The sequence below is a fragment of the Strongylocentrotus purpuratus genome, unplaced genomic scaffold, assembly GCF_000002235.5.
Source record: "Strongylocentrotus purpuratus isolate Spur 01 unplaced genomic scaffold, Spur_5.0 spur5_scaffold_4, whole genome shotgun sequence".
Taxonomy (NCBI): Eukaryota; Metazoa; Echinodermata; class Echinoidea; order Camarodonta; family Strongylocentrotidae; genus Strongylocentrotus; species Strongylocentrotus purpuratus.
In genome coordinates, this window is record NW_022145610.1 from 25778134 (window position 1) to 25800290 (window position 22157).

At 36.7% G+C, this 22157-nt stretch overlaps 1 protein-coding gene across 2 annotated transcripts; it reads right to left on the bottom strand.

Moving 5' to 3' along the window:
- Positions 1-5300: 5300 nt before the first annotated feature.
- Positions 5301-19028, bottom strand: LOC591826. Of its 2 annotated transcripts, none has more exons than XM_030998157.1 (5): positions 18965-19028; positions 11571-11761; positions 8472-8535; positions 7736-7834; positions 5301-5932 (listed from the first exon to the last, which is right to left on the bottom strand). In XM_030998157.1, the coding sequence occupies exons 2-5, from the start codon at positions 11729-11731 to the stop codon at positions 5744-5746; spliced, it is 513 nt and encodes a 170-aa protein (XP_030854017.1). In that variant the 5' UTR covers positions 11732-11761; positions 18965-19028; the 3' UTR covers positions 5301-5743. The 2 variants fall into 2 exon arrangements, with proteins under 2 accessions (XP_030854017.1, XP_030854018.1); XM_030998158.1 differs by lacking the exon at positions 18965-19028 and adding an exon at positions 15123-15135.
- Between the last annotated feature and the right edge of the window lie 3129 nt (positions 19029-22157).

The window sequence follows — 22157 nt, forward strand, 5'->3', positions numbered from 1 at the left end:
TCAACACAGTATACAAATATACACTGTCTCGAGAGGTTCTGGTTAAAACTATGCGCAAGAGGTGCCTCCAATAGTACTATTTGCTGAGGGGCGCAAGTTTTAACCAGAATCTCTCAAGCCAGTGTATATTTGTATATTATATCATGCATCAAAAATTTATTGGCTTTTGATTGGTTGTAATTGTGAACTGTACATTGTTAAGAGAAAGGATAGGTGGCTTTATAGCAAAGGGGATTTACTCTACAAAACAAACAACAGTACTCAGGAGTGAGGGAGCTGATATGACCTTGCATAAATACCTGGTAAAACATAATTTATTTGTGGGGGGGGGGGGGGTGTTGAAAGATAGTATAGAAACCTATATTATAGTATGTTTCCATACTTTCATTCTTCTTCTTTTTTTTTTTTATCAGTAGTCCAACAAAAGGTCACAGAGTGCTACAAGAGTGCCTCCATTTTCCCAAACATAATGCGCACAATTCATATCAAGAGTGCTACAAGGAAATGGTTCAAACATTCCTCATACCATCCTTGTTCAATGCACTATAAGTATTAATTAACATAAACAAATATATTTAGGAGAGAGATGGTCCTTCAGATACCGGTAGTTCACTTTTGAGACGTGTATGAGTTATATGATATGCATATCCACTGGACTACTATAAAACATACCGTTCTTATAATTCTTTTCATTTATAGGTCACATGGCCATGGGCAAGGAGCAACAGATCATCTCCTCTGGAGTCTAGACCTACATTACTAACAGCACCTGAACCCTTAAATTTGATAAAGAACCTTAAACACATGTATAGAATACATCTACAGTACATGTTTAGTGTATTGGACATTAATTGTTTGTATTTGTGAATTCTGCTGCAGAACCATTTGGATCCATCATCAAAGTGAGCTGTGCAGCAAGATTGGAGAGCATTTTGTTGTGATCAGAATTTATTAAAGAAACTGCCTCCAAATCATCAAAGTTCGGTAAGTAGAATTTACATGTATATTTTATTCAGGTCTACTTGTATATCAATATGGCTCTTTTCCAAAGGATGCACTCATGTTATGTATACATTTGGTTTAGCCATAAACACACTGTATCTCTATATATGACAATACCATGCAGTGTTAGATCACAAATTCTGATCAATGCCTGATCAGGACCTATGTTGTTGTTGTGGTTTGTATTACATGCAGTAAGTTTTCCAATGCATGCACCCTGAATTCATATCAACATTTCAACTCATCTGTAATATACATCACATGTGATGTAATTTCATCTGTGCCCTGTTGGACAAAACTTACCATTGATGGTAATTACCATCAATGGAAACCTTGATTTTGATTGGCTGTTGAGCCCTGTTACCATGGTAGTTGCCATTGATGGCAAAGTTACCATCAATGGTAAGTTTAAGCAATGGGCCCTGAAGTTCAGGTGTACATGTAAATAATCATCAATGTATTCTGTTCAGAATGCATTTTCTTTTTCTAATTCACTCATGTTTTCAAAGGGTTGTGATTTGGGTTACATCATGTCTTGTTGTGTTTGGAGAAAAAAAATTAGTTGATATAAATACCAGTTTGCAGATCTACTGTTGACTACTTTAACTTGTATACAAGTCAGACACTTAAGGCGCGTCTTCATCATCTCGAGATTGCCAGATAGCCCGCTATTTCCGATTTGGGAAATAATCCCGAAGTAACAAATCGCGTCTTCATCAGCTCGAGATTCGACCTCGAAACTTGAAACTCGACCTTGAGAAATTAGCTCGAGATATTTTGCTCAGCGTTAGCGCATAGTTGCGAGTCTTTGGTCTGGTGAAAACGCACAGGACAAATAGCTGGATATTTTGCTAACTATCCCAAGATATCTTGGGATGACAATCCTGACCGAATATGCCGCTAATTGCTACTTCGGTCTGATGAAGACGCAAATTAGCTGGATAGCTTGCGATCGAGATAGTTCAAATAGCTGGATATTTGGCAATCTCGAGATAGTGAAGACAGGCCTTTATAGGAAGATGAGATTTTAATCTTATCAGCATGCATCCACCTGATCCAAAAGCGCCTTTTCCTTGCGGTTACAAAGCGCTGCACACACCGCTCCACTATGATTTGGCCACTTATAAACAAAAGCCTTTTCCTCTCCTCAAAACTATGAATAAAAGAGTTTAGTTCCTGAATTCCTTTTTAATGTTTTCTTGCCTAATGTCTTGTTTTACACATAACACAGGAAACTGGCATGGTTTTCTTTTTAGGTACGTGTAATTGAACGGCAAGTGGGGATGATAAAAAGAAAAGGCTGCATGCAATATAGGTCCAAAATATGTAATAATAATAATAATAATAATAATAATGTAACTTATATCGCGCCAAATCCACAACGATCAAGAAATCGTTAACAGACCCAAGAGACTGAAATGTCGGTCTTAATTGTGAATCCCAAAATCTAGTTGAGCAAATCCCACTAGACAGTCAGTGGCCACATGTGGGCTGTAGCTATTTTTGAATGAGCATTTATGTGTGTTTGGTTGGGTGGAGGGTCAGGGGTGGGGGTGGTTTGTCAAAGTCTTACCCTCATACTCAGATTTGAATAGAGGAAAATAAAATGTATGTGGAAACATGGAAGAGCCAAGTGGTACCTTTCTCTTTCACGCAACCTTGGACCAGTATACTGGGTTTGTCAGTGGACTTGGCAATCATCAAAGTATTTAGTCTTTAAACACAGACCGTAATTTGTCATATACAAATTTTGAAAAGTTAGCTGGAAATAGAATAGTGAGCTACATTAAGCTAGATGTTCATTATGGCTGGTTCAAGAGACTCGTACAACATGAAATATCATATTGGGCTCTAGTGAAAAAATAATTGTAATCTAGTTGGGCAAAAGGTTTGTTCCTGCAAAACTATATGGATTCGGTATAATTCATGAACGAATGGAAGTGGAAAGCGTAGACATGTAGATTGTGCATGACTGAATAGGTGCACAGTGTATATGAGTGTGTAGGTGTGTACGGGGTATCAGCAAAAGAAATACACAGGAGCAGTACGCGGTTTAGCGCTGGTAAAAAGAAAACTACTTAAATATCATTGTGAGTGAACCCCACTTTATACAACACTAGATCCTAAAATGCTTCTCCAAACAGACAAGCATTTTTCAAATGGTGCGTAGGTAGGTATTTGTCTCTCTCTTTGGTACATACCGGTAGTTTATTTTTTTGCTTCAATCGGACACGCTTCCCTATAACAGACCATTTGGGGCAATATTACTTTGCAAGACCATTTCCTTCCCCCAAACCAAGTCAGGATTTCCCTTCACATTTACAGATTACGGGTATCTGCACAAATTATCTGGATTTCATGCTGTATTGCACAATATGATTGGATAGTCTTATAATAGATGGTTCATCCAATAACTTTCATGCCTTGCAATATATATGCAAATGATCCATGTTCTGGACATGTTTTCCATAACTTTTTTAATTATAAGGTCTTGACTCATGACCTGAGAAGTAAATATTGGCATGCTGCCATCTCCCATGCATATATGCATCTACATGTATGCATCTATCATATCACCACAATATATTCTATGTGAACTGTAAATTATTAAGAGAAAGGATTATAGCACAGAAGATTCACTCTACAAAACAAACAATAGTACTCGGGAGTGAGGGAGCTGATATGACCTTGCATAAATACCTGGTAAGACATACAATATTCTTTGGGGGGGGGGTACATGTAGGAGGTGTTGAAAGATAGTAAAAATATTAGCTATGTTTCCATACTTTCATTCTTCTTCTTTCTTTTCATTATCAGTATTCCAACAAAAGGTCACAGAGTACTACAAGTACCATAAATGGTTCAAACATTCCATACCATCCTTGTTCAATGCACTAATTAACATAAACACACATGTATTTAGGAGAGAGATGGTGGCCTTCAGACAGTTCACTTTTGAGACGTGGATGAGTTATATGATATGACATGCATATCCACTGGACTACTATAAAACATAATGTTCTCACAATTCTTTTCATTTATAGGTCACAAAGGCCATGGGCAAGGAGCAACAGATCATCTCCTCTGGAGTCTAGACCTACATTACTAACAGCACCTGAACCATTGAAATTTGACAAAGAACCTTAAACACATGTATAGACTACATCTACAGTACATGTATTGGACATTAATTGTTTGCATTTGTGAATTCTGCTGCAGAACCATTTGGATCCATCATCAAGGTGAACTGTGCAGCAAGATTTGAGATCATTTTGTTGTGATCAGAATTTAAAGAAACTGCCTCCAAATCATCAAAGTTCGGTAAGTAGAATTTACATGTATATTTTTATTCAGGTCTATTTGCATATCAATATGGCTTTTCTTCCAAAGATGCACTCATGTTTAACATGTATAAATTTGGTTTAGCCATTACATACACTGTATCTCTACCATGCAGTGTTAGATCACAAATTCCGATCAATGCCTGATCACTCATCAGGACCTATATGTTGTTGTTGTGTTTTGTTATTACATGCAGTTAGGTTTTCCAATGCACCCTGTATTTGTGTCAACATTTCAACTTATATGTAACATACATCACATGTACATGTAGATATAACTTTATCTGTGCCCTGTTGGACAAAACTTACCATTGATGGTAACTTTGCCATCAATGGAAACCTTAATTTTGATTGGCTGTTGAGCCCTGTTACCATGGTAGTTGCCATTGATGGCAAAGTTACCATCAATGGTAAGTTTAAGCAATGGGCCCTGAAGTTCAGGTGTACATGTAAATAATCATCAATGTATTCTGTTCTTGCATTTTATTTTTCTAATTCACTCATGTTTTCAAAGGGTTGTGATTTGAGTTACATCATGTCTTGTTGTGTTTGGAGAAAAAAAAATTAGTTGATATAAATACCAGTTTGCAGATCTACTGTTGACTACTTTAACTTGTATACAAGTCAGATATTTATAGGAAGATGAGATTTTAATCTTCCATCCGCATGCATCCATCTGATCCAAAAGATATTTGATATAGCGCCTTTTCCTCTCGGTTACAAAGCGCTGCACACACCGCTCCACTATTTTTTGGCCACTTATAAACAAAAGCCTTTTCCTCTCCTCAAAACTATGAATAAAAAAGTTTAATTCCTGAATTCCTTTTTAATGTTTTCTTGCCTATTGTCTTGTTTTACACATCACACAGGAAACTGGCATGGTTTTCTTTTGGGGCGATGTGTAATTGAACGGCAAGTGGGGATGGTAAATAGAAAAAGCAGCATGCAATATAGGTCCGAGTATGTATTCATTATATGTGTTATAAGATACAGAAGAAATATAAACGAAACCGGTATTACACATACAATTATAACAAAAAAATGTGTCAGTTTATCGCGTCACACTTGGCCTTTACCAGCACATCCTGTATTTTCTATATGACATTTCTTCTCAGCATACGTAAGGGTATAGCACTGAGGGAGAGGAGAGTTCAATGCATCATCAATACCATGGTTTCAAGGGGAATGTACATGTTCAAAGGCTGTACACACACTATGAATTGACCGGGTTTTTCCCACTCAAGTTCCCCATAGAGGCACATGCACACACATCTCTACATGGTCTTCCCACACATGTAGCCTTCAGCTCAGCTGTATGGGCTGTAGCTATTTTTGAAAGAGCATTTATGTATGTGTATGTTTGTTTGGTTGGGTGGAGGGTCAGGGGTGGGGGTGGTTTCTCAAAGTCTTACCCTCATACTCAGATGAACAATCTCTGCATGGTTAAGCCTGGCTTTCATAATGAGTATCATAGGACACCACTCGTCTGTCCGATGGACGTCCAGGGCTCTCTTCTCCGGCAGCCATTTTCCACAGCCCAAAACCTTACACTGCATGCGCGCAACTCCTCCACAATTCCGCTCATGGTTCTAAGAGTGAAATAAAAAGTAAACAAAAAAGTATTGGGATTGCCTTCCCTTTGTATTACTTGGCATTATTATTATACTTGTTTTGATGAAAATTATAAAGTATCATAACAGGTAACATCTTCTGCTGAGTCGATGAGAAAGTCCTACAGGGGTGATAGTGAGCACTAAAAAAAAATATTAAAAAATTTCGGAAAAAGAAATGGCATCGAACAATATTATCCCCCTTTAGAGTAAGAAAATTTGGGGGAAAAGGGGAAAAAGGAAAGGGGAAAAAGGAAAGGGGAAAAAGGAAAGGGGAAAAAGGAAAGGGGAAAATCGGGAAGAAAAAATAAATAAATAAAAGCTGGTGAGAACAAAAAAATTAAAAAAAATTGGGAAATTGTTTTAAATCAGGTAATTATCAGGTCTGGGGGGGGGGGGGGTGTTTCACAAAGATCCTAAGTTGAACTTATCTCTAAGTTGGGCTTAAAAATTATGGAAAGCCATTAGCATCCCTGAAAACATTTTGTAAAAGTTATTTTAAAAGGCATAAATTGTTGATTCAAATCATTCATATTTTCTATTATCATGGGAGATTCTATGTTCTTGATGTGGAATTTATAAAAAGTCTAAAATACTTGAATTTCTGCTTTTGAATATATTTCATTTTAAGGTTCCAATGGCTGTCCATAATTTTTAAGTCCAACTTAGTGTTAAGTTCTACTTAGGATCTTTGTGAAACACCCCCCCCCCCCCCCCCCCCCCGGTCCTATCATTTTTAACAGAATGTCCTTCTGGCTCTCAACAAACACTGTGTCAAGTAAAGCTGATTATTCCTTTCACTTTATATTTCAATTCAATTCAATTCAACACTTAAACATGGATTACCAATCAAATCAATAATTTACATTGAAAATATGAAATTATGAATATAATCCTGAATATGTCATATTACAGTTTGTTACCACTAACAGAACATTAGTACAAAATATATACATATTTACTTCTTTTATGTACATAGTACTTAAAAGTACTGGTACTAGTCAAAGTAATAGTACATAAATATATACAAAGAACTTGATCTAAGTGCAAATACAAAGTACAAATATGCATGGTCATATATAAACTTAATCCTCCTCCTTAAATAAATTACAATTTTCCTCATAGGAAGACAAAAATTTCACATCAATTTTTCTCCTGACTTATGCATGACGTTTATCTATTGAGGTTTTAGGTACACACCTGAAACTCCAAGATATTTATAAATGAGATATCATTTTAAGGTCTGATTTGTTGCCACCACTATAAAAGCTAAAAATACACACAATTTTCTCCGCGAACAAAGCATGAATATCACACATTGTGATTTGCCAGTCTGGTTTTTGTGTACGCCCCTTATTGAAAATGTCATTGAGAGGTCAGCCATGTATGGTGTATGAGCCTATGATCACAAATCTACCGCTAAATCACGTGGAATAAGCATGCTCTTGAACTCTCCAATCACAGTGACTTCCTTAAATGAATTAGCTTCTCTATTGGAAACCAAACACTGCATGCTTTGTATCGTAAGCCCATCTATTTATTGGAAGCAGAAGGTCTCTGTGTAGCAAGGTTAGTAAGATAAAAATGCATATACTGTCTTTTTGACATGACTAATATATATGTATGTCTAGCTGGAAATGGAGCCAGTGAGTTAACAACTGTGTCATTACAGACCATTGAGCTATGCATGCACCGACACATAAAGACGTGCGTATTCCACACGATCTACAGGAGTATGTTCAAACTCTGTTAGATATACAGTACATGTAGATCCTATCTTACCTGAATGTAGTCATTGTAGCTGCCTTTCCAGTTGCAATTTTTGCATTTACAGGACTTAATTTTTTGAAGTCTTCGTTGAGCTGCTTGGTCAGGCTTTAACTAAATAGAGAGAATAACATGGATTCATAGAAACAAAACATAATTTTACATCGGAAAACAAATGTGCCTGGCATGTTGAAGATAAAGGTAAACGTTTATGAAGGTTCACCTTGGCTGACATGTGTGTATGCCTATGGTATTCTAGTTCGCTAAATTACTAAAATAATCAGAAATTACGATGAAAATATAATACTACTTCGCATAGCATTTTGTCAAACAGAATATATTATGGAAACTGTCATAGCTTGGATGCGCTGCACCATTAAAAAAAATGTTTTGGTCAATACAATGAGAGGTGTCATTATTACAAAAATTATTGGTTTTGTTTTTCATTACATGCTTCAGGCTAAGCTAAAAGCTAAAAGTTTGCCGCAGTAAAGCTTTAATACTTAATGCCAAACCATATACACCCTGGAATTGGATTGGAAAATATCACAACAGGTGAACTGAGAAAGCAATTGAGGACTTAATTGTGAAACATAGTTGGTTTTGTTTCCACTTTCTGCATTTATGACATTGATAAAAGGGATCTCTAATTCATGAAAGCTTCCAAGTTCGGATGAAACTCAGTTTAGTGACAATTAACTTTTGGCATCTGCATGTTATTATTTATTGAATCTAATAATGTATATCATACCTCTTCCAGGATAAGTGGTGCCTTGCATGTAGGACAGAGTACCCTATCAAGTGCTGGTAAATCCCTATAAAAAAAAAATTAAAAAAAAAATTGTACTTACTGGGTAACAAAGGTCATTAATCGAAACAAGATTCAAAGTAAACTACCGGTAAACACCTGTGCCAATCCAATGTAATTTGGGAATTTTCTCAATATCTACATGTAGATGAAAAACCACTGAATACGGGTATGCCATCCATGATTTACCTGGGAGTGGATGATGATATGGAATAGGTACATGTCTAAAGTGGAGGTAGATAACAGGTACTTACCTAATTGTTTTTAAATTTGATGAAGATATCCTGCCCTACAAAGAGCTTCACTGAAGTAAAAAAGGATGTTATTTTAATACAGGTATTGTGCTTCAATACAAAAATTAATTTCTTTATATGCTAGTGTGTTGCACTCAATAAAAACCCAAAATACTTCTGACTTTAAAAAAAAGTCCTGAGACAAAGTTCAAACTTCCTATTTTATAAGAAACAGAAACAAGCAAATATTTAATACAATTACCTTTCTTCTTCAAACCTATATAGCATTAAAATCATGATGTCATTTAACAAAATAAATGGAAAAGTAAATTAATAATTGTTAGACAAAATTATTTCTACTGCCTTATATTTCACACTACACACACCCCTACAGTGACAAACTGGTTACAAAATATGATGTTAAAAATCTCATATCTTTGGATATAGGTTTCCAGACCTACACGTTACATTCCATTTGGTAATCTGGATGCAAATATAGTTCCATACGATATCTTCTTCACCATTTCTGAATATCCCATCAAATATCTCTATCATAGAAAAGTGTTTACGCATGTGGTAATTCGTTTACTGTTAGCTAGCTTGAGTGAACTTAGATTTGACCTTAATATTTGTATACACCACTCAATGAGGGATAGGGTCGTAGAAAAAAACTGCAAATGTTTTAAGTACAAAAGATAAATCTGCACGTTCAATTGTGTATAAATTTGCCACTTAAGAAGAACTGTTGTTATTCACGATTTGAAGTTTTAAGTCACATTGTAGTCATCTTCCGTCAATTAACTGTACGAGTACCGGTATCAGTCTAGCATCAGTTTCTCTTGGTGTCCCATAGACCACCCCCACATACATGCCGGTACACAGTATGTCTATATAGTTGTGTGAGTCTGTGTGTAGTGTGTGTGTTTACGAGTACACGTGTGTATACATACACTGTACTGTCATACAGGGCAGCGTTTCATGAAAACGTCATAACTACAAGTTCACCGACATCTCATTGAAAGGCGTGTATTAAGTTTAACACACGTTTCAATGGGATGTCGGTGAACTTGTACTTATGACGGTTTCATGAAACGCAGACCACACTTCATGAAAGCTGTTCGTGATTTACTAGTCCACGAGCCAAGCAGATAAACAGGTAAAGAATTATGCATAACTTTTGTTAATTTGTGACATTAAAACTGGAAATACAAAGCTCCATTCTTGGCTCTTTGGAGAATAGATTTACAACTGGAAAAAGACCTCTGCTCGGGTATGTCTACTAGTACTACCACTTGTGGAACAAAACTACCCGGCAGTGCCGGCACTACCAAAAGTCAGTAGGATACTAGCACCTACTTTTCCAGGCTACGCAGTGGAGTAATGGGTCATACACCTATTAACCTTTTTGTTAGCTATTTTAAAGGCTCAATAAATGCAATCATAAATATTGTGAAAGTACCTCATATTAGTTCATATATCATGCATTAATTCTTAGATTTTCAATAAAAATGTCTATATTATTCCTCATTTAAAGATGAATATTTTCTGGAAATGCCAATCATTCCGTTATGCTTGGAAATTGGCAAAATTGTTATTGAAGTGTCTACCGTATATTCTTTATCCCAAGGTTACACAAGTTGGATTGTATTTACACATGAAGTGCAATAATGGAACATTCCAAAGAGCTTTAATCACTCTTGTACTTCTGCATCAGTGGTAATGTAATTTACTGAGGTGCATTTAATGGATAAACAGCAAAAGTTGTAGCATAACATGTCTTCTGAATGGAGCATATTTTGTTTCCTATTCCAAGCTCATAGCTGGGGATTTTCAACAGCATCTTGGAAAGCTCAAAACTGCATCCATATCAAAAGAGTAATTTGTCCTCATTAACCCCTTTATGGTCATATGACAACGGTCATTGCACAAGGTAGTGTTAAAGATAAACTTGATTTCTGGAAATGGAGCCATTTCAAGAAGACAATATATTTATAGTATAGTTTTTTTTTTTGTAGAAGATATTACATATGATGCAAAGCACCTTTATGTGGGATTCTACATGCGAGTGTTAATTTTGGATGACCTGACCGCCTTGATATCCTCAAAGTGCTGAGCCATTAAACATTTTCTATAAGATTTAAGAGGCAGAATAGTCCAATCTTTTTTTGTCCCATATGTTACCGACCACTGATAGCCCTACTAGAGCTTGAATCAGAAAAAAACAAACCCCAAAACCAATTTCATGTCATTATATGTTCCTGATTCCATTAGGACATACCTCGGACTTACCCACTGATGAGTGTAATTTTTCTACGTCGTTTTAAAAATTTCATAACAAGATCTCCAGACAACCTTTAAACTTGTTTATTATGCGTTTAAAATGTCCGTCTTCTATAAGTACTTTGTTCATTCTTTTAGCATGCTAAGTAGTGAATATGATCAATCTGGGAAGGAAAATATCCACAAATTAAGAATTTAAGTGTTTTGGGGGTGACTGAAATGATATGTTCTACATTATACATCCCTGAAAAGTACCACACTAACCCTACAAAATATTAACTGGTGATTTTTCTATTCTTTTTAGTACATTTTGAGTCTGTTTGGCAGTAACCAAAATACCAAACCCACATGTACTCCGACATGTGAAATTTTGACTATGAATGATAGCATGAACTTCTTGTCTATATTGCTTGATTTTAAACTTGATTTGGTTTGCATCTTATTTTTGTAAATGTTAATCTGGGAATGCAAAGTTCTGTAGTTAGGAGTAGAACCAGTTCTTGTTCTTCTGAGAAATAGATCATTTTACCTGGTGAATAAGACTGCCAGGCAACTTTTGCAGGCTGGATGTTTACAACCGCCAGACAACGGGTCTCGAAAAGTGAAGGTGCAGAGTCGACACTGGCTCTCGTGGACCACCGCCAGCCCCTTTTTGTTTTCATTGGGGTGAGACAGTTCGACACCTCCCATTTATTAAAATATGTAGTGGGAAAGAGTTTCCTGAAAAGAATTGCAAAAACAGAGATAGAAGTTAGGACACAACTTTTCAATGTTGACAATATTAGAAACAGAAAACAAATTTGAACAAATTCCAACAATTGTTTTAGTGCCTTATTGGTACGTTATGGTCTTTTTAAAAGTTTTCAACAATCAAAAACAGATTGGGAATTCAGTGACATATATCTTTCAAAGTTTCAAGGTTCTTTCATTTGCTCTGTAGGCCTACTCTCTCGAGTATCCTTCTTCGGCTAAGATCGGAGATCGTCGGCACTGTGGGTCTGCCGAAGGTTCATAAAAGGCTTATTAGGTAGTTGGGGTACTTAACTGTTAAGTAGATTTTGACGGGTTGTGCAGATTGCATAAGTATGCAGCTGTGTTTTGGCACTATTGCTGACTAAAAAAATTGTAAATCTATCTTTCAACAAAAGTCATAAAGACTTCTCTTTTGCCTTCAGGCTTCAGATTGACAACAAACTATTAGGCCTAATCAAATACTAAATAAAATAGCACAACATTAGCAGTACTTTAGCATGAACCATGAAGAATATTTGTTTGAATTGTATAGTTATAATAATTGTCCAACATAATTCTTAAGAAGTTTATGAAATAATGCTAGAAATAGTAGAATTCAGAAAACTTCTTATAATATCGGGCCCGCTGCAACCCTAATGCTCTACCCCAAACCCTAAAAACAAATCATTAAAAATCAATCATTACAGACAACTTCCTCAATGCGTTAATCTTCATTTCACGAAGCCTGCACTGTTCAATGGAAGAAGAACTCGGCCCCGTATTAGCAACGGGGCCAAGTTGTCCCTAACTGGCCTTGGTACATTTATTTATTAAAGGTAAAGGCCAGTTTTGGAAACGCCCCCTCTCAAAAAATGAAATGGAAGCTCTTATTACCAATCATGTCAAAGAGTATGTTTTGACTAATACATGATCATACAAATTTTGCTAAGAAACCGCCTACTAATTGATATATTTGGTAAATTATTATATCTATTTGGACCTGATAGATATAACGCACGTGTCGCGTAGTCCCATATACATCTTTCTATGTACAGTGCTTGTAACTATACCATTAAGACCAGGCCAAATTTCTGATCATTTTGATGATTTCAGAACCTTGTAGTACACACCAATACAGTACTTATATGCTAGATGATCAACCATTTCTGATCGATTCCACAACATTTCTTTCACAATGCAATCGCATGACCATAACTGGTCTTTATCTTTAAAATCTGGGTTAACTTGGCTCAAAGACAACTCAGCCCAGCTGCAAAAACAGTCAGTTTTTGTCATTTTACCCCAAGTCAAACCCTAACTCTACCCCTAACCCTAAACCTAACCTTAAACCTGCAAAAACTGACCGTTTTTGCAGCTGGGCCGAGTTGTCTTTGAGCCGAGTTAGCCCGACTCCATTTATTTCAATATCTAGCCTGCATCATATAGATTATTACCATTACATGTACTCTAGTACTACTACTGGTAGTCTGGTACAGTTCACCCTCATGAGAGTGTACTACACCATTTATACTGTATTAATACTGGGTAAAGTCACTTCAGCAAAGCATTCAATGCTAATGCGTATTTACCTTTAGCACTGCACTACGTGTTAATAGAAAGCATTTGAATACATGAATAGTCAGTACACTCGATGCACACAATCATGCCGATTCAGCTGATCGGGCAAGTTTGACAGTGGACTCACATTCTACTTCTAGATCTACTTCTATTCTATTCTACTACTTGTCAAAGCCTGTTCAGCATCTAGACAAGGGTGATCTTATGCCGACGGTGGACGGCTTGTGTGAATTTGAGCCGAAATATATACATGTTTATAGAGTAAAGGAGCCCGTAATCGGCCAGCTCCCGTTTTCGGCCGATTGGTTGGATGCAAGGTAAAATCACTCTAAAATACATCGCATAATAGCGTAACACATATCCCACACATACCATACCATGCCAGTGTCACTGAAGAACCACATTTGCAATGAAAAATATATCCTAAAATATCACATTTTAGCGATGTAATCGCCGGTCCCGCTACCCGAATCTGAAAAATCGAGTATCTTACGCGTGTCTGTAAGAAATATGGGTACCATAAAATGAGCTTTATTTCAAGTATTTTTCAGATTTAGAGCCCGATTTTGTGCTAGTCGCAAGCTCAAAAGTATCTCATCGCATGTATTAAATCAATGCAGCCGCACACCGCGACGCACACACGATATCTCTGTCTAATTCAGATTCCAACTTCCGATCACCGCTGTGCCTGTCTTCGGCCAGACGAGCACCAGGGAGCTCAGGCGTGGGATACCTGCTCCGCCCGCTTGTGCTGTACATCAGCGCGGAAACGCACGGCGCGCGCGAGCGCTTCCTATTGACTTTGTACATGCGGCCGTAAACTGAAACGCTCGGCCGATAACCGGCTCCAAAACAGTGAAAATTGAAATGAATATTGTCATGGCAATTCGTGATTTTTTTCTGGGATTCTTTTTTTGTTTAAATAATAATAATATTTGCTTCATGATTTGAACAAGAAATGATAATAAATAGGAAGTAAAGAGTCCTAAAAATAGGATTTTGTCTTAAGTGGCCGAAAACGGGCTCCTTTAGATCTAGAATCTAGTGCAAGTAAAATGATAAAAATCATAAAAATAATGATGATGCCGTGACTATTCGCAGCTGATGGCTTCCTTGAACTGCTTCAATGTGGGCAGCTCAATTGTAGGAAGCTCATCCCAGTCTTTCATGGTGCGAGGAAAGAAGCTGTAGATCTATTTTTATTTGTAAGAATCGGAGGATGTACCAAGTGTGGTGAAACGAAGATGATGTTGACTCCTTGTAGCTCTGTCTTTCTGTGAGATGTAATCTGGAAGAGGGATGGCTATCTGGTGGTGGAGCTGGAGGATCTTGTATTCACATTCACAATTTGAATTTTTTAATCCTTTCTAGATCTAGACTAGATCTAGTCTAGATCCAACATCGAAAAATTGAAAAAATTGTTTTTTAGTGCTAGATCTAGGTGTCATTAATCGTCACTAAAGTACCGATTACAGTGAAATCAGTTGAGTTTTGTACAGTGGTGTTTGAAATGTTGAGAATCAATAGCACAGCTTTTAGATGCACCAAGACCCCGTAGACCTATGTGTGGGTAGGCCTACATGCAGTTAACAGCGTGCGAGCAAAAAAACAACAACGACATAGACTCTAGCCTAGGCCTATAGGCCTACTAGCCTACACATGCTACATACTACATAGGCCTAGGCCTATCTAAGTCATAGTAGATTTCTAGATCTAGACTACATTTATTTGATTTCAATTCTTTACTTAACCATGTAATGTTTTACTTTACCCTCAAACACAATAAATACTCAAATGAAGATAACAGACTCTGAGGGTCTTGAGCTTGATGAATATGTCGATGTGCCTACTGTAACAATGAAGGCAAATCTCCAATTAATATACTGGAATACACATACGTCATGCACATGGAGCGGAGGCGCATATTTTTTTTACACAACTGTTTAGCCATTTTCACGAAAAAATTCCAAGAAGTGCCCTGGTGAAAGAGTCTAAGTCGTCAGCACGTACACTCAGGGAAGGGAAGATGATAGAAATTAGGGGCAAACAAGGATAGTGGAGAGGATATGGAGAAGGAAAAACAAGGATATAAATAAGGAAAGAGAAGAGGATAAGTCAAAGGAAGAACTTAATTGAAGAGCTATGGGGATCACATATCTAGACTAAGGAAAAACAGGGAAATACATAAAGAAGGAGAAAGGAAATCTAGATTAAAGCAAAGAAATATAGACGACGAAGGAGAAATGGATAGATTGAAGGAGAAACAAAGAAATTCATAAAACAAAAGAGAAGAGGTTAGAAAACTTAGAATAAAGGAGAACAAGAAAATACATAACGAAGGAGAACTGGGGGTAGATTGAAGGAAAAACATCTATAACGAAGGGAGAAAGTAGTCACAACTGACTATCGCCTAATCGCCATTGAGCCCCATTGAGCTGAAACAAAGGAAGAACTAATTACACCATCGCTGCATGGTAAGACTAGAACTAAGATAGAAGGCACTCACTGAATGCCCAAAGTGTATTATAATATATAGTTACTCGTATAATTTATCATATCCACAGGAAATCATGACACTATAATTTCAGATATAATTAAATAAAAAGCAATAGTTCGCTTCGTTTTAAGAACAAAGCGGCTGTATCAAAACCATTAAATTCATTTTTTTTCTTTATCTTTTTTCTTCTTCTTATCTTTTCTTTTCCTTTTTCTTGCACCAATAAAGCCCACAATACGTGTAACTAATTTGACCATTTAAATTTTCTAACAATTCGGTGATATCGCCCCAGCATCACATGCCAGCTGGCACCCCCTCACGGTTTAAAACCTGAAAGTCTGCGAAATATATTACGTCAAAGACTGGTAAGATGGCATTTTGAAAAGGGTGGGGGTACACAATCATGTACGTGCATACATAATATATATTTAAACGTCTTTGGAGTTTATATTTGAGCGCGCACGCGCGCGATAACACAAAGTACGTACAACTTGCTATGCCGTCTCTTTCAAATTCTTATCTCCATGATTTATCTAATTTTCTCTCTAAAAAAAAAGAATATAAAAGAAATAAGTAGAAGGAAAGGGGATGGAAAGAAAAAGAATCCTAAAAATAGTCATTTAATATGACATGTAATTGTACATAATAGTTCATAAAATAGTGTGTGGCAAAAATAGTCAACTATGATTGCCAAACAAAATCAGATCAAGAAAGAAAGGCATAACAATGACAGGGCCAATATGAGTAATTGGAACTGTGTGCGGATCATGGTTTAATTTGAAATATTATTCTATATTATTACATAAAATAGGTAGACAATGACTGAATATTATATTGAAATAAGAGTGAAAAGGGTAGTTTTACCAAGACATTAAAAGATAGAAAGGAAAAAAAAACAGATTCCACGAAATCGGCAACAATTTAGTCAGAGGTCGAGTAACAAGAAAAAGTTGTACAGACGATCGGATGCTTAGGGGAAGCCTCTCGCGAATGACATTGGAATTGTTGGTGTAATTTAAGAGCAGGATAATAGATCAAACACACGCATGATTAAATACCTGTGTTTTTTTTAATTCATGTATTGGATCTAATCAGCTTATTGTGTGCCAGCTAGCTCTGCAAATTATTCTTTCCTTGTCAGTGTGTGTAATAATTGTGTGCAAAGGTAAGAAATATTTTAGCATTGTCTTAGGGCGCGTTAATGCTTGATTTGACGGCCAGAATCAGGCATCTGTTACGCGTTTAGTTTAAAACACGGTTGCGTCTTAGCTCACTTTTGTAGAATCACCGAAAAACGGCGATCACGATCGCCGATCGTAAACTCACAAAAAGATGCGTTTACAATTTGTAAACGCGTTTAAATGGGGTCAACGCACTGACCTCTAGTGGGTCTACGTAGCATGCACAGTGAAGGTTTGCGAATCCAGCTGGAAGACCAATTAAGGCCACACACTGAGAATTGCCTGGGGGAGCCAGAGAAGTAAGCATGAACACTACATCGTGGAACTGCGATCACGATGAGCGTTTACGATGAGCGTTTCAGATCGCTCATTCTGCCTTCAAAATTTAAGCATGAACGCAGCCTTAATCTATATAGTCAGGTACTATCAATTTAGAATAAATTCATCAGTACAGGGTATATGTTTCTCAGGCTCATATACTGCTCGAAGTAATTAGTGTATGAAACTATCAATCATAGTGTATTATAGGCATATTCTTTCGTTGTATAATTATATTGTCCCACTCTACATGATTATTTATAATAAGTACCGGTAAGCGGGCCAATTTATGTATCAGACCGTTTACTAATGTTTTGCGTAGTATACCTCTTTTACAACTTTCTCTCTACCACTCAAAAGTTTGCCGGCCACAGTTTGTTCGAGATAGCAATAACATATCTATGCAACATGTGCAAAGTGGTTAAACAGACACATTTTCTTTCATGCCTATTTCGCCAATAGTTGTCAAGGTGTACGTCGGGCACTTGTCTAGCGCATTTGAAGGATATTCAAGGGGGCGGCCATTTCTAACCAACTGACCAAGGAAAAAGGGGGAGCCTTAATCGTACTAGTTAGTAGCAAGTTAGTAATCAATGTAATTCAAGAAGCCTGCAAAATATAGACTTGTTCTGAAAAGAAATAAGTCATTCTGGGCGATACCGACCACGAACCCTCCCCCCTCCCCCTTTCCGCAGCGCAAACCGCTAAAATGGATAACTGGTGATAAAAGCGTGTACAGCAAACTACTAAACACGTCGAAGGAGAGCAACTGCACACTGAAATAAGAGTTAAATGTATAGTGCTATATATTATAGACGATGGAGCTTTTGTTAATTTATGTTTATTTTGATGATGTAAGAAAGTAGATGAACAACATTATGTCTAGAGCTATAGAGCATGGATTAGCACGAAGTCTGGTGTCAAGAAATTAATCATGTTCGTCAAAGTTTGTTTGACATGTCGCCACAGAATGAATGACGAATTATTTTTTCAAGCGATGAATTGTGAATGGATTGTGGACTTTGACCAGAGACATTGATGGCCTTAAAAAAATAATATAGCCTATAAAAGAAAGATGGTGTTTTTGTCTAGACTAACATGTTACACACACGCCTAATATATATACGGGGATGTACCGCGCTCGTGGGTTACCTTTTTGGAGAAAATCCCGTATGTTAAATCCGTCAAAAATAATTGTTATCATTTCGCTTTTTCCTCCAAAGTCGTCGACGATGGTTTCACCGATTTATGAATATCATTATTTGAGCTCCGCTTCTGATTAATTTATAAACGGGTAATCCCATCCCCTCCTGGAGCGTACCAACAAAATTCTGCTTTTTAGTGGATTTTTCCCACAAGTTCTTTTCCAATTTGCTACAATATTGTTACAAACTGATGGGTTTTAAATTTTAAAAAAGCTTAACAGGCTGGAGTACCATTTTCTGCCCAAATGATTCTTGAGCTACACACCCCCGTCTAACCAAATCTTAGCACCCCCCGAACAGCACGACATATCCCTCTTTCTCGTTGTGCCCCTTTCTGAATTTAAAATTTAGAAAATACAATCAAAATATGCGAAATTACGGTAATGACTGAAATTAATATAAAGACACTTACTTATCAGTATTATAGAAACGAAAATCTGCATTGCTCCCCATGGATACCGGTCCTCATGCTTCATTTTTGTGATCAGATCCATACACTTACATTTTCGCGCCTTTTTATTAACCGGGTGGGTGGTTTCCATTTCACAATTACTAGGAGTTCAAAGTCCATCTATTTTTTTTTACTACAGCAAAACTTCACCGCGAATATGGCGCCATAATAATGAGGAGAGGTTCGAAGTCCACTTCTGTGCTCGTATTCCCGCCAAGATCACTGCGGAACTTACCGTGTGTGTGCAATGAGCGTTACTTCATCGAGATCGTGTTCATATCTTTAATTAGTCGACATTACCCAATATTATGTTGTTCCAAATTGATATCGAAGACAACAATAAATTGAGGAGGCGCGGACCCTCCATTACCAAGAAGAAATTGGAAAGTACTTTTAACCATCACACCAGCTGCAATTTCTAGCGAGATCACTTCAATCGTGACTTGAAGAAAAGAACATGTTTTGATTGGCATGGCTTATTTCCTGAAATTCTATCTCTTCCTTAGCTCTCAGATGTCTTATTTATGTTTTATATTAATCTAAAGTTAATAAAGCAGTTTCGGTGTTGTTTTGCTTGAAGTGGGATCTTGATGACTGAAGCAAAAATAAATGATGATTCTTCAAATTCTTATCTGCTGTCTCTCATTACTATCCGTTGTCTTCTTACTTTCCCCCAATTTTTGTGTTTACATACTCTGACTCGTACATAAAATGTTATGGCGTTATCCAACACAGGAAAAAAAAAAAAAAAAAAAAAAAAAAAGATCACTGCGGAACACTTTGCACGCTGCTTTCCCTTCTATAATGTCGTTGACTTGTAATGTTCAACATCTATGCGTTGTCATCCGTACAGTATACATGGTATACACATCACACATGTATATTATGAGCTAAAGGGAACGATTATTTCCTTTATAAAAGAAAGAAAAATTATACGAAGGGCACGATCGCAAAGACTTTTAAAACATCAACTCAAGTCTGATCGGGGCCTATTCAAAATACCAGTATCCATTGCCTATAGAAATGATACTTAGGACTCATTTTATATGTCATTGCCAAATTAGCACGTTTCAAAGTGACTAACAAGGCTACTAGAATAATATTGTCTCTGGCAGATTTTCGAAATTCCTTGCGATTGTTTGTATCGTCATTTCATTCGTCGCGAAGAAGGCCTACTTAGATCTATAGGCGCATTGGCGTAATTCAAGTTTTGCACCATGTGCAGGCATGGTCACTGTATTTCGACCAAGAAAAAAATGAAAAACAAAACTGCCATAGGCCTACTTTGTGTGTTTTAATAAAAGAATTCATAAACAATTTAAAGAGTGTAAGAAAGTTTGGTGATTAAATTTTCTTGGAGGGAGTAACCAGGGTAGTGGAAATTTGCCCCCTTGACAGCTAATAGCCTGCGTCGCTTGTAAAGACGCATGTAGCCTATATGCATGTTCATAATCATACTTAATGGAAAAACGTAACGGGACCATTGGGCTTTTATCGCTTCTCATCCAGGGTTCGTATATGGGATATGGGACATTTGGGTGGTACACGAAGGCAAGTTTTTATTTATCTTTTTGGGGAACATTTGGAATTTGGTATCTGAATGTTTACAGCCTTGTACGTGGCAAACCACAAAATGTATTTATGTATGTTGACTTTCGTAATTTCTAATGCCTGTTTATACTTATCTGCAAATTTGGAGCGACCCCCCCCCCCCCCTCACCCCAAATTAAAATCGCCTGCGCCAGTTTAGTAGTGAAAATTTGCATCGCTGAGATGAGATCTATACACTAGTCTTGTAACAAAGGATCATGATTGTGACATGATTTCAGCTAGTTTTATTCAACCGGAAACCATGCACCCTCTTACTCTTCTGAATTTTTGCCTTTCAGCTTATAAAGTATAAAATGGCATTCATGAAATACGGATACACACAAAATGCTCCAAGTGGTTCCTTCTTTTACGGAGCCCCGGAAGTGACATGGAGAAATTTTTTTTTTCTCGTTTTCCTGAGATAAATTCTCGTTTTCCTGAGATAATTTTTCGTTTTCCTGAGATAAATTCTCGTTTTCCTGAGATAATTTTTCGTTTTCCTGAGATAATTCCCGTTTTCCTGAGATAAATTCTCGTTTTCCTGAGATAAATTCTCGTTTTCCTGAGATAATTTTTCGTTTTCCTGAGATAATTCCCGTTTTCCTGAGATAAATTCTCGTTTTCCTGAGATAAATTCTCGTTTTCCTGAGATAATTTTTCGTTTTCCTGAGATAAATTCTCGTTTTCCTGAGATAATATTTCGTTTTCCTGAGATAATTCCCGTTTTCCTGAGATAAATTCTCGTTTTCCTGAGATAATTTTTCGTTTTCCTGAGATAAATTCTCGTTTTCCTGAGATAATATTTTGTTTTCCTGAGATAATTCCCGTTTTCCTGAGATAAATTCTCGTTTTCCTGAGATAATATTTCGTTTTCCTGAGATAAATTCTCGTTTTCCTGAGATAAATTCTCGTTTTCCTGAGATAATTTTTCGTTTTCCTGAGATAATTCCCGTTTTCCTGAGATAAATTCTCGTTTTCCTGAGATAAATTCTCGTTTTCCTGAGATAATTTTTCGTTTTCCTGAGATAAATTCTCGTTTTCCTGAGATAATATTTCGTTTTCCTGAGATAATTCCCGTTTTCCTGAGATAAATTCTCGTTTTCCTGAGATAATTTTTCGTTTTCCTGAGATAAATTCTCGTTTTCCTGAGATAATATTTCGTTTTCCTGAGATAATTCCCGTTTTCCTGAGATAAATTCTCGTTTTCCTGAGATAATTTTTCGTTTTCCTGAGATAAATTCTCGTTTTCCTGAGATAATATTTCGTTTTCCTGAGATAATTCCCGTTTTCCTGAGATAAATTCTCGTTTTCCTGAGATAATATTTCGTTTTCCTGAGATAAATTCTCGTTTTCCTGAGATAATATTTCGTTTTCCTGAGATAAATTCTCGTTTTCCTGAGATAATATTTCGTTTTCCTGAGATAATTTCCGTTGTAAAATGAACAGTTAAAATGAATTGAAAAAATACAATTTTCTTCTAATTTTATAACGTTTTGCCCCCCCCCCCCCCTGAGTACGATGTCATATATATTTACTGTAAATTGCGAGCGAGCGAAGAGCGCAA

Excerpts from the sequence above, each read along its gene's own strand:
- LOC591826 (XM_030998157.1), bottom strand. The coding sequence starts at position 11,731 with ATGGGAGGTGTCGAACTGTCTCACCCCAATGAAAACAAAAAGGGGCTG. Across the intron at positions 8,536-11,570 it reads CTGGCAGTCTTATTCACCAG|GGATTTACCAGCACTTGATA; the intron begins GTAAAATGATCT and ends TTTTTTTTATAG. Across the intron at positions 7,835-8,471 it reads CACCACTTATCCTGGAAGAG|TTAAAGCCTGACCAAGCAGC; the intron begins GTATGATATACA and ends CTCTCTATTTAG.